Genomic DNA, 15,363 nt, shown 5'->3' with positions numbered 1-15,363 from the left:
AAGTTTTGATATTTTGATTTTTTTTGGGAGGGGAGGGGGGTTGTTTGACTATATGGCAGTATCCTCATTACTTGAATTTAAAACAACTACCAAACGCCGAAGTTTTGCAAGAATTTTTGATTGACATTGGCCTCAGTATGATCAGTGGTGCGCGCAGAAATTTTTCTAAGGGGCGGTTTTTCGAAAAAATGTTGTCAACTTTTTTTTAGGTCGAACAACTTGATTTTCCGAGCTCTCCGAAAATATTATAAGAAGCCTATTTTTTTGAAATTTCTGCGCCGCGCGCAAATTTTTCCAAAAACAGTCCAAAAAAGGCGTTTTTAGGCACTTTTTGAAAAATCGCGTTTTTTCGGCGCTCCCTCCTTAAAATTTGTTAAATTGCGTCGAAGGCGCTCTTAGACATTTTTTGAGTTTGCTCAGCCAAAAATGGATGTCGTTTAGTTATACCAAAAGGGGGGGCTTGGAAAAATGTGGCAACTAGTAGAATTGAGGGGAAGCGGTCCCCCTTCCGCACGCTGCATCACTGCCTCTTACAAAATTTCTTTTGGTAGCTGATTGGTTAAAATAATAACCAAATATATCGTTCCTTGTAAGTTGCTGGTTGAAATAGGACACTAATTAATCATCTTTTGCTTCACTATCTATCCATAATGCCAAAAAACGCAATTTATCAAATTAGTCAGTTTTTTGTGTGAATGTTTGACAAAATTTTGGTTTTTCAACCGCCAGCTCAGGTTTCTGCTTTTTTCCAAGTGCTTCTATCTTTTCCTTCATGCGCAGCATATCGACTTGGTCCTTTTTTCGCCTCCAATTTCTGTTGACAAGCTTCACCACTTTTCCTGAAAGGGATTGGGGGTCTTTGCTATATGCTACTAATGTATTCCTTGAGAACGAGATCAAACACCAGGACAGCTTACATTCCGATTTCTCCCTCTCAGATGCATCGGCGGTCAATTTATCAGGATGATATCTGAGCGCTTTCCTTCTGAAGCATTTCATAACGTCTTCCTCTATTATTTCCTCCACATTTCCATTCGGAAGAGGTACTTCTAGAAGTACTAGCGCGTCCACAATCACATCTGCTTTCTGCTCGTCTTCTGGTAGTTTGCACCAGCCCATTTTGTCCGCAATTTTCTTCGCACCCATTTTACCAGCCCAGTAACCTACAATACCTCCAATCAGCCCACCTGCAAAATATCCCAGCATGGTTCCAACTGGCCCGAATAAGCTCCCTACAAGAGCACTAACAGAAGACGCTCCTATACTCGCACCTCCAGAAGCTACACTTGATGCGAAACTCTCAAATGTGGCCACGACTAACTGCTTAGCTGTGATTTTACCGCGGAAAAAATGGGCGATGTCAAAGGATAAGCTAACGCCAAACATAACGGCTGTACCAATTGCATTTGTCTTTGCCGAGGACAAAGTCATATTTAAAAGACCACTTATGAGAGCTGGATGGCTACGAATTTGAAAAATTTGTCGGGCAGGAACAGCAGCGTTGCTCGCGATAGCTTGCCCAACCTTCCAAAACGGTATTTTATACCTTTCCAGATCCGGATCAAGGAAGATTTGTTTCCATTCATCTGGGTTGTCCGTAAAATTTTCCCAATCGAATTTTCGAGTAACGTGGTTCTCCTTTTCATTGAGATGAAAATCCTTTGAGCAGGTTACATGGAAGAAGTGCTCGATGGTTCCCTGATCCTCGTAGCAGGTTTTACAAAACACGATGTCTTGAACCTTCTGGTTTAGAGGTTGAGAGTTTGTGCAGAAAGCTCCGCAAGTAAATGAGCAGACGCTTTCAAAATTGTAGATGTGGTCGTTCTCGTCTTGAAACATTTTGCAGTCCTTCTTTTCGATGCAAATCTGCGCTTTCCCGAATAACGCGAACCCACCAAAATAAGTCTTTATTAGGTCTCGATAATTGTCAAGTGAGTGGAATTCGCGAATCTTTGACAATGAACCCAGATAATCTTTGACAACCAAGTCAGTCGCCGACTGCAGAACTCTTTCTACTATTTTAGGGTTATTTTTCAGATGTTCAATGCTGACACCCTGATCCAATTTCTGAATCAGCAAATATTTTCCAATTGGAACGTAGTTGAGCTCAGTGTATGCATTATACAAACTCGAAGGCGGAGCATTCAGAGATTTCAACGCTCCCTGTATGTTCTTTGCCACTGGATTTTCGAGTACATTTGCAGCAACTGCCAGACAAAACTTGAATAGAGGTATGATTTTTCGAATCTGAGAAAAAATGGCAGTTTTTGCACCTACGACTCCAAAAGAAACATTCTGCTTTAGAACCTCAAACACATGCCCAACTGACAATACAACGGGAACAATGTCACCCACGAACGAAAAATGAAACATGTTTCTTGCATACTGCTTTTCATTAACATGTTTTGCCAACTCGTAATTGCCAATCATAGGAGCTGCAAAAGTCACGTTGACAAGGTTCTCGGCATCTATAACAGGATCATCGCCGCTGGCGTTATTCTCAAGATCGTAAAGTAGCTTCAGGTGGACTAAAGAAGATACAGCGCCTCCAAGGCAGCTGCCGCATGTTACGATCTCATCAACCTCGTTTATTTTGGCAAGCTGAAAGATTTTCTCAGTGGAAACAGATTGCATCCTCTGAAGAAAGCCACCGTGGATTTTGCCAACGAAAGTCGAATCGGTCTTGAACCCAATTTTGAAGTCTGAGACAACGTCTTCAAAGGTTTTGGTTCCTCTGAATGCAATAATTAGCGTCTTTTTCTGTTTGCCGAATCCTTCCGAAGTTGAGATAAAAAGGGACGCAACTTGTTTGCCGAAATAAAGATTCGCTGCTATCAAAAGAGTTACACTGTGAAATCTCCTTTTGTCCATCAGGTAACTCAAGGGTCTATCCTCGTAAGAAGCAAGTGAACAAAACAAGGCGTTTTGAACCAACTCTTTATTCTGCCATTTTTCCTCGGCTGTCTTCCACCGGTAAAATCTTCCAGGAACCAATGGGTTAGTTTCTGTGGCTATCTGCGCAGGATTATTTTCATCTTCCGTTATGTCAAACAGGATCTGAGGCGGATGCACTTTTTGAAACTCGCGAGCAATCTGATCGAGAATGTTCCCAGTTTGCCTAAATGCCCTTGGATGTTTGGCATCGTCCAGATAAATGTAAATTTTATCCATAATTGAGATGTTTTATAAATTTTGTGAAGTAATTATGCAAAAGAATAACGAATCGGCTGAGCCACAAACTGTTTTTATGGAAGAAATCTGACAACAAAATTACTTAAAATAGTGTATATATTTTCTAGGTGGTTGGCAAATCAGGCAACAGCTCTTAAGACGACAAATGACGTTTTGGGACATGAAGAAGATAATTTAATCTGTGAAAAGGCTTCAATTGAATAAATTGTAATTATGAGAACGGGGTTTAGAAAATGCTTGTCCTACAATTTCCATACATGAAAAAATTCTTATCCTACAATTTCCTACAGTTTCATAGACTCAGAAAATTCTTTAAAAAATTCTAGGATAAGCATTTTTTCATAAATGAAAAGTGTAGGACAAGCATTTTTTCATAAACCAAAAAATTGATTTTTTCTAAATTTTTTTCTCAAATCTTTTGGGATGTGTTCGTGACCGAACACAAGTGACTAAACCCATGGTGTACTCAACACTAGAGTTCCCAAAAGGTTGATCGTCTGTCATTGACAATGCATTGGAAACGATCTGAATTGTAATAGTGATTACTTCACAAACGATATAGTGAAAGCATCAAACTTTTAAATTTTGGCAAAATTTTTCAAAGATGATTTTTTTAAAAAGTGAATTTTCAACTTATCAAACATTGATCAAGGCATATATAAACATGCCACACGAAAAAAAAAACAGGAGTTTTTAGCTTGTTTGAAAAAAAAATCCAGAGAAACGGAAAAAACTTTAATTTTTGTGCATTGTGGACTACGTTAAGCAAACTAAAAATTAAAATTTGCATGCAAATTTTTTTTACTGGAAAATGTTTGTTTGAGTACAAAATTCGATTTGAGGTTGAAAAAAAAAACGAAAAAATTTTTGGGGCAAGTTCAACTTTACTTGGAAACTTTTTTAAAAAATTGTATGAAAATTGTATGATTAGCATTTTTCCATACATTTGATGTAGGCAATTGTATGATAAGCGTTTTCGGTGTGGGGAAATGTAAGATAAGCATTTTCGGTTTATGGAGGTCAACCCGGGCGACAAGCAAATTGGACGATCACAAAATAACGCAATTTAGACAATAACTTGCGTGCAAATGCGTGAAAATTGTTTACTGACTTTTAAAAAAAACTGGTTGAATAAATACTGATTGTCCAACCACTAATCAAACTTTTATTGTCACAATTGTATAGGTTAGGCTTTTAAGAAATTAAACTTACTTTTTTGATTTCACGTCATACAATTAAATTCTATTAAGTATTTTAAACTTTGATCAGTTCTGTGATTATATACTTTTTTATTTTTGTGTAACTTTAATCTGAACAAACAGATTTGTTGGCCCAGTACTTAACGTTTAAATTAACATAGAGTTATCGTCTAAATTTCGTTTTTTACGGTCGTCTAACTTCCAAAGGCTCTATGAGAAATGGTGAGGCTATACATGAGGGCTATTCTCAAGCGCGAAGGAGCGAATGGACGAAAAAAACTCGTGGGCGAAGGACCGAAAACAAAATTAGCCGAAAGTCAATTTTTAAAGAGGAGCAATTACTGTTCAATTAAAATGAATTAAATGAAGCAATATTTTGCTTCTTCCATAACGAAACCCTTGAAATGTAAAATTTGTTTTGATTTCGCGGCGGTCAGTGACAATTTGAAAATGTTGCATATTTCCGTTTTTTTTATTTGGCCAATATCAATATTCAGTCCCTGGAAATGTTTACTTTCTTTTCAAGTTTTAGATAACTGAAATCTCATAGGCTGTTTTTTATTTTCGCGCATTCCGTACTTACAGTAAAAGGGTTTCCACCATAGCCAATCTCTATATATTCTAAGGGCTTAAAACAAAATAGATAAATTTACACTGCGGGCAAAGCAACATTGAACGGCGAGGTCAGATACATGTAATTTGCGTAAAGTACAAGTGCACATATACTAGAAGGGACTTCAGGTGAAATTTCAAAATGATAAATTTTATCTGTAATTTCCCAATTTTGGGTCTACGACAAAGCCGACGGGACTTCAAGTCAAAAAGACTTCAGTTCAAACTATAAACTTTTCAATTGCAAGAAAATGTTGCCAATATGACTATGTACACACTGTTTTGACCACTATTGCTAAAATCTTGTCCATTAGAATTGTTGTGTTTTACTAAAACTTCACTGTGACTTTTTCATTTCCTTAAATAGATCAGTTTTTGAAATGCATAATCTATAATCTAAGAAAAGCTTCATTTATTGTTGCGTTTTGAGCAAATGGTTTTTCACTTAAAAAATTTTTCATTTTTCAGCCTGAAGTTTCTGTTTTTGCCAATTGGCTTGAAATTCCGTCTGCTTGACGTCCTACACTTCGAAATTTAGGGCTAATTTATTCCATATTAGGCGTATTTGATATGCGTATTTTGTTTTTCTGAGAAATAGGGAAATTTTTGTTAGTATTATAATAGAATACCAAGTAGAGTAGTGCATATATGCCTATTTTGTATTTCTGGGAAATGTGGAATCATTTATTGGATTTCCCAATTCGATTTGTGAGGGGTAGGAAAAATGGATTTTTCAAACGCTAAATTTGAGTTTAGCCTTTGAGTTTAGATTTGTTCAATACTAACCGTATTACCAACTAAAACAGAATTGAAACATTAATTTGTGTGATTAATAGCATAAAAAGGGATCTTGTTATTTATTTCCCCCTATTTCGATTTTCAGAAATTTAAATCTGGCTGCCAATTTTTCAATAGCTCGAAACGATTTTCGGTAAATTTATTTAATTAAAAATTTTATGTCGATATGATATAAATAGTGAGTAATACAAAGACGAATGTACATAAATGAAACCCCAACTAACTTTTGACATTTTTGAAAGGCATATTTTATACAGAAAAATGGTTGTCAAAAATAATACATGCATAGGGGGAAATAGTCAACAAGATCCAAAAGGGGGGATAGTTAACAGGGGCCTAAAAACGCAATCCCGCAGAAAAAATGCACAAGCCAATTGTATTTGCAAGTTTGTATGAAATGCATATTTTATACAGAAATAGTTTTCAGAATTAATACATGCTTGGAGAGGGCTTTCTACGGGTCACTAAGTAGGGGAGATTGTAAGGTTGAGATTGTCTGCTGTTCCATTGGCTATAGAACAGCAGACAAGGGGATCGGTTTTTCAGCAGCCTACTTTTTTAGTATAAAAATTGCAAATCAACTCTTTTAGCAATCTTTTGTTTCAAAGCAGGGTGGAAGGACCAAACAGCTGATTGACCAATAAACGGATTGATAAAAGTTAGAAGATATTTTTTGGAGTTGAGCTAATTTAATTATACCAATTATCTCGCTTTTTGTCAACAAAACTCTAACCAAAACAAACTGCTTACCAATCACTAAATTACGCCCATAGTTCTTTTTGTGTCGAATGTAAGTGCAGTGGACCAAGCAATCTCTACATTCCTATGCCGCATTTGATGTCAGCGTTCTGACCTGTTAAATGAGCTGAGGTTTGCTAAACCGGTGCTGGGGACATTAGCAGACCGGTTTTTAGCAACCCAACCTTTTAACAGACTCAGATCAATTGGCAAGTCGGAAAACTTCTTTAAAGACAGTACTGGCAAGAAGCAATCGCTTGCGCCGCTGCGCTATCATTCGGCACGAGTGCTTTGTGCGCGTAAATCAGTGATTTGCCGCCAAATAATCTACACTCTTTCTTTTTTGAAGTTGATAGTGGAACCTGATCTAAACTACATTTTATGATTGGATAAATTAGATATTTTACCACTGTAAAGTATTTAATATTAACCAATCATGATCCATCTAACTAACAACCCACTTATTTGTAAGTGCTGAAATTACTTGTAATTTCAGCACCAGAGAGATTTGAATTTAACTTAGAAATTAGTTGTCTCTCCAAGAGAACTTCAGCAACCGCAACAAACCAGTATACCCTAGATCTATTGAGCCTAGCAGAAACTAGTTAAACACCCTGAGACTAGAAAGTATAAAAGTAAGATTAGGATCGGTATTAGACTAAGAAGTTGCACGAATCTATCCGGCCGAAAATAAGATAGCGTGACGAGCAGACGGTGTACCCTATCCGAGATTACTCTATGAGTTAACCAAATCGGTCATAACTCATCTGGTGCGACTATAAGTCTCGAATAAGATCTTAATAGCTTAGATTTAACCAAAAATAGATTAGAATTTAGACAAAACATTTTCAAAATGTTATACGATAATAATTTAATCGAAATGTCTCTACGACTCAATAGATCAGAGCCGATATTCCGAACGATAACAGAACTACCCGGAATTGGAAGAAGACCTCGAACAAGAGACGACATACGACAAAGTAGAAACTTACCAAATAGTTTTATGATTGTACGGCAAAAGCCAACACAAACTTTTATATTTAGAATCTTATTAGCAATGAATTTAGATTTTCATTTGCAAACATAAAATTTTGAAGTCAATCTTCATGATCATTTCAGGCGCTAAACAAAATTATTAAAATACAATAACGATTGATAAAAAGATCTCAGATCGTTTTCTTAATTTCTGCAGCCTTATATAAAACATGTTTGAAAAATATTTATTGAAAATGAAAATAAAAATGAGTAGCATCACAATAAATTGTTAGTAATCATAAAATCATCTGTTGTCCCAGCTTCATCACCTAAACAAAACAGCAATCATAAGCTCACTAATATCCTCAAAAAACTAAATCTTTTTTAAAATAAATTTACACCAAATTAAACTTATCTTCACTTACTTTTAAAAATTAGATCATTAAATTTAAAACCTGATCATCAAGGCCTATCCTTGGATCAAAAAGAACAATTTTGTTCTCCCCCACCCACTTAACAAGTGTCTAACGACCTCAAACGTCGATTCACTATCCAACCCTTCCAAAAAAACCAAGACTAATAGAAATTTTTAAACAAAACTAACCATTCAAAATTAGGATAAACAGTGAAGAACTTCGGTTATTCATCCTTCACTTGAACCCTCCTCTTACCAGACCCAGGATAGATCTTAGACTTAGTAAGTTTAAAATAGTATCTAACGAACTACTTGCGTTCTAATTATACCTGGACCTTGTGGATCGATTTACTACTCTCCAACCCTTGAACACAATCACTACCCCTATGTAAGATTAAGTAAGTTAACACCTTAGCTTAGACTAGCCACGATAAAGTAAAAAATCATTCTTCGGAATCGATATACTTTTCTCTTCAACCCTAAATAAAAAGACCCATATTTCAATTTTTATTCCCAATGTTTTTGGCAAAATTTTAATTCTTTTCGTAAAATCAATTTGAAGAAAAAACTGTTCGATCAAACCACCACCCTAAAAAGCATGCGCACGCCACTGGTCATGCCATACATTATGTTGAGCTTTTTTAGAAAAGATTGCATCTGCATTGATAAAATCAAAAGAGTTGGTCGAATTCAGTTCAACGGTTTCAAGTTTTCAAGTTATTTGCTGCATATTGGAAAATGTTTTGAGACTTAAATTTAAAATCTATGCGCTTTTTAACTAAAAATTAACTACTCTCTAAAGAGGAAAACGATCAATCCGCTGTTGGTGAAAATTTTTTCCAATAAAACTTGCCAATTGAGAACTAGTAATTGTTTGAAAAAATTGTTCGACCTTTTGGAACCTGATCTAAACTATATTTAATGATTGGATAAATTAGATATTTTACCACTGTAAAGTATTTAATATTAACCAATAATGATCCATCTAACTAACAACCCACTTATTTGTAAGTGCTGAAATTACTTGTAATTTCAGCACCAGAGAGATTTGAATTTAACTTAGAAATTAGTTGTCTCTCCAAGAGAACTTCAGCAGCCGCAACAAACCAGTATACCCTAGATCTATTGAGCCTAGCAGAGACTAGTTAAACACCCTGAGACTAGAAAGTATAAGAGTAAGATTAGGATCGGTATTAGACTAAGAAGTTGCACGAATCTATCCGGCCGAAAATAAGATAGCGTGACGAGCAGACGGTGTACCCTATCCGAAATTACTCTATGAGTTATACCACATCGGTCCTAACTCATAATTTTCAAATTATAAGTAACGTTTACGAAACATTTTTCAATTCACCATTTAGAAAAACTAACACTACTAACATTTTCGGTGTAAGGAAATATAAGATAAGCATTTTTGGTTTATGGAGGTCAACCCCGGCGGCAAGCAAATTGGACGATTACAAAATAACGCAATTTAGACAATAACTTGCGTGCAAATGCGTGAAATTTGTTTACTGACTTTTTAAAAATTGGTTGAATAAATACTGATTGTCCAACCACTAATCAAACTATTAATGTCACAATTGTATAGGTTAGGCTTTTAAGAATTGAAACTTACTTTTTCGATTTCACGTCATACAATTAAATTCTAAAAATTATAGCCAAACTTCAAAACTTTGATCAATTCTGTGATCATATACTTTTTTAAATTTTGTGTAACTTTAATCTGAACAAACAGATTTGTTGGCCCAGTACTTAACGTTTAAATTCACATAGAGTTATCGTCTAAATTTCGTTTTTTACGGTCGTCTAACTTCCAAATGCTCTATGAGAAATTGTGAGGCTATCAATGGGGGCTATTCTCAAGCGCGAAGGACCGAATGACGAAAAAAAAACTCGTGAGCGAAGGACCGAAAACAAAAATAGCCGAAAGTCAATTTTTAAAAAGGAGCAATTACTGTTCAATTAAAATGAATTAAATGAAGCAATATTTTGCTTCTTCCATAACGAAACCCTTGAAATGTAAAATTTGTTTTGATTTCCTGGCGGTCAAGGACAACTTGAAAATTTTGCATATTTCTGCCGTTTTTTTATTTGGCCAATATCAATATTCAGTCTCTGGAAATGTTTACTTTCTTTTCAAGTTTTAGATAACTGAAATCTGATAGGCTGTTTTTTATTTTCGCGCATTCCGTACTTACAGTAAAAGGGTTTCCACCATAGCCAATCTCTATATATTCTAAGGGCTTGAAACAAAATAGATAAATTTACACTGGGGGCAAAGCAACATTGAGCGGCGAGGTCAGATACATGTAATTTGCGTAAAAGTACAAGTGCAGATATACTAGAAGGGACTTCAGGTGAAAGTTCAAAATGATAAATTTTGTCTGTAATTTCCCAATTTTGGGTCTGTGACAAATCCGACGGGACTTCAAGTCGAAAAGACTTCAGTTCGAACTATAAACTTTTCAATTGCAAGAAAATGTTGCCAATATGACTATATACACACTGTTTTGACCACTATAGCTAAAATCGTGTCCATTAGAATTGTTGTGTTTTACTAAAATTTAACTGTGACTTTTTCATTTCCTTAAATAGATCAGTTTTTGAAATGCATAATCTATAATCTAAGAAAAGCTTCATTTATTGTTGCGTTTTGAGCACATGGTTTTTCACTTAAAAAGTTTTCATTTTTCAGCCTGAAGTCTCTGTTTTTGCCGATTGGCCTGAAATCCCGTCTGCTTGACGTCCTATACTTCGCAATGTAGGGCTAATTTATTCCATATGAGGCGTATTTGATATGCGTATTTTATAATACTAAAAATTGCAATTTCCCTATTGTTTTTCTGAGAAATAGGGAAATTTTTGTTAGTATTATAAAAGAATACCAAGTAGAGTAGTGCATATATGCCTATTTTGTATTTCTGAGAAATGTGGAATCATTTGTTGGATCAACAGTACAATTTCCCAATTCGATTTGAGAGGGGTAGGAAATATGGATTTTTCAAACGCTAAATTTGAGTTTAGCCTTTGAGTTTAGATTTGTTCAATACTAACCGTATTACCAACTAAAACAGAATTGAAACATTAATTTGTGTGATTAATAGCATAAAAAGGGATCTTGTTATTTATTTCCCCCTACTTCGATTTTCAGAAATTTAAATTTGGCTGCCAATTTTTCAATAGCTCGAAACGATTCTCGGAAAAATTTTTTAATTAAAATTTTTATGTCGATATGATACAAATAGTGAGTAATACAAAGACGAATGTACATAAATGAAAACCCAACTAAGTTTTGACATTTTTGAAAGGCATATTTTATACAGAAAAATGGTTATCAAAAATAATACATATATAGGGGGAAATAGCCAACAAGATCCAAAAGGGGGGATAGTTAACAAGAGCCTAAAACGCAATCCCGCAGAAAAAATGCAAAAACCAATTGTATTTGCAAGTTTGTATGAAATGCATATTTTATACAGAAAAAGTTTTCAGAATTAATACATGCTTGGAGAGGGCTTTCTCCGGGTCACTAAGTAGGGGAGATTGTAAGGTTGAGATTGTCTGCTGTTCCATTGGTTAATAGAACAGCAGACAAGGGGATCGGTTTTTCAGCAGCCTACTTTTTAAGTATAAAAATTGCAAATCAACTCTTTTAGCAAACGTTTGTTTCAAAGCAGGGTGGAATGACCAAACAGCTGATTGACCAATAAACGGATTGACCAAAGTTAGAAGATATTTTTTGGAGTTGAGCTAATTTAATTATACCAATTATCTCGCTTTTTGTCAACAAAACTCTAACCAAAACAAACTGCTTACCAAGCACTAAATTACGCCCATAGTTCTTTTTGTGTCGAATGTAAGTGCAGTGGACCAAGCAATCTCTACATTCCTATGCCGCATTTGATGTCAGCGTTCTGACCTGTTAAATGAGCTGAGGTTTGCTAAACCGGTGCTGGGGAAATTAGCAGACCGGTTTTTAGCAACCCAACCTTTTAACAGACTCAGATCAATTGGCAAGTCGGAAAACTTCTTTAAAGACAGGATTGGCAAGAAGCAATCGCTTGCGCCGCTGCGCTATCATTCGGCACGATTGCCTTGTGCGCGTAAATCAGTGATTTGCCGCCAAATAATCTACACTCTTTCGTTTTTGAAGTTGATAGTATCGTTGAATCATCGTAAGATAGTTTGTTTAATTAGGGTAGCTTGACCCAAGACTGAGCGTCTTTTTACGTATATTGATTAATTATGCATTGTTGTTTTACGTTGGTCTGTGAAAAGGCTCAACTTTCAATATTTATGCTAAAAAATCGGTCTGCTAAATTATTGGCCCCCGCTAAACTGGTCTGCTGAAAATGCCGGTCTGCTAAAGCAGTGCATTTAAGCTATATGCATATTTTACTTTTCCGAGGAGCTGAAGATCAGATTTCATTTTATTATCTCACAAGCAGACCCCGGATTAAAAATAGATAGCTATTTTTTGCAGTTCACTGACTATTTATGAGAAAATAGAGTGACTGAACTAATCTGAAAGATGCGCATTATTGTTCCGACTTTCGAAGAAAACGGACTATTTATGCTCGGTGTGGTTGTTTTATTGAGTCAATTTTCACCAAATCGGAATAAAAATTTTCAACACATTTTTTTATTACGCCATTGAAAATATCAATTTCCTGAGTTCAAATGTGAAAAAATATATCATCTCCGATCAATTTTTGTGCAGTTCTGGGTGTTTTGAAAAATTTGCCTTGTTCTGGACTAAATTATGCGCTGTAAAGAATTTATTAATGATGCTGAGAGCGCAACACGAATTCCTCATGCGCGGCGAATTATCCTGCACAACAGAATCGTTCCAAATTGAGCTGAGGCTAGCTAAACGAATAGGTCCTACTAATTTCATAGGACTCAATATTTTGGAACCTGATCTAAACTATATTTTATGATTGGATAAATTAGATATTTTACCACTGTAAAGTATTTAAATTTAACCAATCATGATCCATCTAACTAACAACCCACTTATTTGTAAGTGCTGAAATTACTTGTAATTTCAGCACCAGAGAGATTTGAATTTAACTTAGAAACTAGTTGCCTCTCCAAGAGAACTTCAGCAGCCGCAATAAACCAGTATACCCTAGATCTATTGAGCATAGCAGAGACTAGTTAAACAACCTGAGACTAGATAGTATAAGAGTAAGATTAGGATCGGTATTAGACTAAGAAGTTGCACGAATCTATCCGGCCGAAAATAAGATAGCGTGACGAGCAGACGGTGTACCCTATCCGAAATTACTCTATAAAAGCATACAATATCATCATTCACACAGAGCAAACTCCATATTTACTAACGAAGTTTTTGCAATAATATATAGTTATATTTCAATATTAGAAAAAACAGAAATTCCAAATATCTCACCGACTGAGACATCCAAACATACAAAAGTACCACATGAAATCACACTATTTTCAACTTTCCTACATATAATTAAAGAAAACTTCACTAAAGACGAAGTTTCACAACACACAAAACATGACTTACAAAAAATTTTGGCATGGTTTATAATAGATTATTTTACACATAATATAGATTTAATTTCGCAAGCAAGAAAAAATTTCAGACCTCAAAATTCAAACGATGATACCGCCATCACAGAACAGTCAGACTACGTTTGGGACCCCGAATGGTCTCATTATGCATTTATAAATATCCCACAATCAATCTCAAGTCAAGCAATAAGTACAATATCTTATACAAGAGATTATGTAAGAGTAGTACCATTATGTAAGAGTAGTACCATTGTAGTTTGATGCAACACCATTAAACTACAATACATTTTTACCTGATACGCGAAATAACAGTTTAAATTCGACCGTCATACACAATGAAAACCTTAATGGAACTAGGAATCTTACACAACAAGATATTCAAACACCATCACACTTCATAAATGAAGAAATCGTCCAAACAACAACAACTACACAACAAATTATTTCACCGATACGTCCAAATTTAACAACACCAAAAAATACAAAAACTTCACTAGCACAAGTAACCTTACAATCAACCGTTAAACCTTCGGTTGCTCCAAAATATTCACAAATGGATTATCAAACATATAGACCTATGACAGTACCGTCAAAAACACGCAGAACGTTCACAAGAAACACGTTTGCGGAACACAATTATAATTACGCACATTCATCAAAAACAAACTATCCCCCACGAAAAAATAATAATAATCAGATAAGATCTTGATATTGGGATAACCCAATGACAACAACCAACTCAGTAAATTTTCAAACTAATTCACATCCTCCACAGGATCGTAGTGAAAATTACCCATTCTTTCAGCAAAATAAAAAAAAAAAAGCAAGCACCTCATCATACGGATTACTTATCCTCTGATGATGATTATTTACAACCAGATATATTTGCACCGTATACTCAAGAATATCGCGGACAAGGAGTGCAAAAACCATATAGATATCATAGAATTTTTTCTCCACATCCAACAGATACACAAAATCAACAACCACTACAAATGCAAAACCCAACTAATACACAATCTTTTCAACCAATTCAGCCACAGAACCCAATGGTCACACACTCGTATCAACCAACTCAAATGCAAAATGAAATACCACTCCCATATTACCTTCAACAACACGAAATAACAAAAAATCAACTTTCAAATTTTTCACAAATGCCAAATGCCGCAGAATCACTACAAATGACAATGAATCCATACCTTATGGGTGGATCATCAATAACATCAAATAAACCACTAATGGTATTCACAGGAACAGACCCTGAATATTCTGTAGAAGATTATTTAAACGCAGTAACAGCAAATTTAATTTTAAATATAGGACCTGAACCAATTAATACACCACTACATCAAAATTGGATACATCGACGCACAGCGTTGATACAAACAACCTTAGAAGGCGCAGCCCAAAAATGGTTTTCAGTATTACCTATAGAAATAAAATCAAATTGGAAAAGATTTACACAAGAATTTTCAAAAATGTTTGACTCCGAAAGAAATAAACAACACCAAAGAGTTTTATGTAATGAAATTCGCAGATTACCAAATGAAACCATCAAACAATTAGCAGTACGTATCGAAACACTAGTTCGAAAAGCATATTCATTAAATACACATGACTACAAAAACACAAAAATGACAGAAATTTTAATGATGACCTTAACACCTCAATTAAGAAAAATAGCAATAAAAAATTGAGCATCCCATCCTTCCTCAATTCGAGAGCCCAATCTAGATTTTCGAAAACTAGTAGACAAACTAGAGCAAGCGGAAATCACAATGAAACTTGAAGAAACAGAAAATCTGAAATTACAATATGTTATTCGAATCGAAACAAATACCACAAATATCAACAACATAGAGGAATCAGATACAGACCTCGTTG

At 35.1% G+C, this 15,363-nt stretch overlaps 1 protein-coding gene across 3 annotated transcripts in view; it reads right to left on the bottom strand.

Moving 5' to 3' along the window:
* Positions 1 to 643: 643 nt before the first annotated feature.
* The window catches only part of LOC134839263 (uncharacterized), a 49,135-nt gene continuing 34,415 nt past the window's right edge, over positions 644 to 15,363 (bottom strand). Inside the window, exons 1-2 of one of the 3 annotated variants that reach the window (XM_063854758.1) lie at positions 4,975 to 5,165; positions 644 to 3,371 (exon numbers count right to left, since the gene is read on the bottom strand). In XM_063854758.1, coding sequence (XP_063710828.1) covers positions 676 to 3,171 — 2,496 coding nt within the window. In that variant the 5' untranslated portion in view covers positions 3,172 to 3,371; positions 4,975 to 5,165 and the 3' untranslated portion in view covers positions 644 to 675. Of the gene's footprint in view, positions 3,372 to 4,974; positions 5,166 to 15,363 lie in introns of those variants that run through there. The other 2 variants (XM_063854760.1, XM_063854759.1) reach the window with 2 other exon arrangements.

Source organism: Symsagittifera roscoffensis, chromosome 2 (genome assembly GCF_963678635.1).
Source record: "Symsagittifera roscoffensis chromosome 2, txSymRosc1.1, whole genome shotgun sequence".
Classification (NCBI taxonomy): domain Eukaryota; kingdom Metazoa; phylum Xenacoelomorpha; order Acoela; family Convolutidae; genus Symsagittifera; species Symsagittifera roscoffensis.
This window is presented reverse-complemented; position numbering and strand designations above follow the sequence as displayed.